General features: G+C 44.1%; 1 protein-coding gene across 1 annotated transcript in view; it reads right to left on the bottom strand.

The window, feature by feature from the left end:
• LOC106875122 (inositol hexakisphosphate and diphosphoinositol-pentakisphosphate kinase 2) overlaps positions 1–1,161 on the bottom strand; it is a gene marked incomplete at its 5' end in the record, with an annotated part of 104,900 nt that overhangs the window by 7,738 nt on the left and 96,001 nt on the right. The window contains one exon of the mRNA XM_052977751.1: positions 3–508. Coding sequence (XP_052833711.1) covers positions 3–508 — 506 coding nt within the window. The remainder of the gene's footprint in view (positions 1–2; positions 509–1,161) is intronic.

Consider the following 1,161-nt stretch of genomic DNA (forward strand, 5'->3'; position numbering starts at 1 on the left):
GCCTTCTCTCTTCGTCATCGACCACCAACCCTTTCCCTTCTGGTTTTCGCTCCCCTGCCCCTTCATCCCTCTCCCCATCCCTGCCTGTCGTAAGCTTCCCCTCTCCTCCCTCCTTGTCCCCTGTCTTGTCCTCCTCCTCCCACTCTTCTTCAACACCACCACCATCATCATCATCATCATCATCATCATCATTACCAACATCAAGCCTTTTGTTACCCCTGCCCATCATCTTTGCCATCGCTCCTCCTTTCTCACCCACTTGCGGCAACTGCATCCCTGCTGTCGCTGCCGACACTGTCACATCATCCTCGTTGTCACTAGCCTCCACCTCCACCTCCTCTTCTTCTTCTTCTTCTGCGCCGTCTTCATCATCTGGAACCTCCAGCACGTCTGTGAGATCATCTGCCGGTGCTGTTGCTGGCGTGTTGGCCCTCATCAGGGACAGACTGCGCAGGTTGGACAGGCTGACTGATGGAGTTCTCCGCCACTGGTCATCACTCATGAACAACTGCAGTAGTAGTAGTAGCAGCAGCAGCAGTATTAGTAGTAGTTGCAGTGATAAATGTATCAGTAAAAGAGATGGTGGTGGTGGTAGTAATATCGAAGTAGTAGCAGTAGTAGTAGTTGTAGTAGCAGTGCAAGAAATAGAAAGAGAAAAAAAAAAAGAGAGAAAAAAAGGAATGTATTAGGTTAATAATAATATATGTAGAGTAGTTGTGTAGGTGATAGTAAAACCTAACCCTTTAGCATTCAGATTACATTGTCCAGCTTAATACTTATTTATCCAAATTGTTTCGAATTAATCATTCATTATCTCGTAACTTTGAGATTGCAATGATGCAATTGTTTCTTTTTAGAATGACAGTGTAGGATAAGTGTGAGAAGCCAGATCCGGCTAGTTTGAACAGAAAACAAGTAGAATATTTGAGCCAGATCTGGCCAATTTGAACACAACACTAATAGAATATTTGAGCCAGCTCTGGCCAGTTTGAACAGAAAACAAATAGAATACTTGAGCCAGATCTGGCCAATTTGAACCTAACACTAATAGAATATTTGAGCCAGCTCTGGCCAGTTTGAACAGAAAACAAATAGAATACTTGAGCCAGATCTGGCCAATTTGAACCTAACACTAATAGAATATTTGAGCTAGCTCTGGCC

The sequence above is a fragment of the Octopus bimaculoides genome, chromosome 28, assembly GCF_001194135.2.
Source record: "Octopus bimaculoides isolate UCB-OBI-ISO-001 chromosome 28, ASM119413v2, whole genome shotgun sequence".
NCBI classification, from domain to species: Eukaryota; Metazoa; Mollusca; class Cephalopoda; order Octopoda; family Octopodidae; genus Octopus; species Octopus bimaculoides.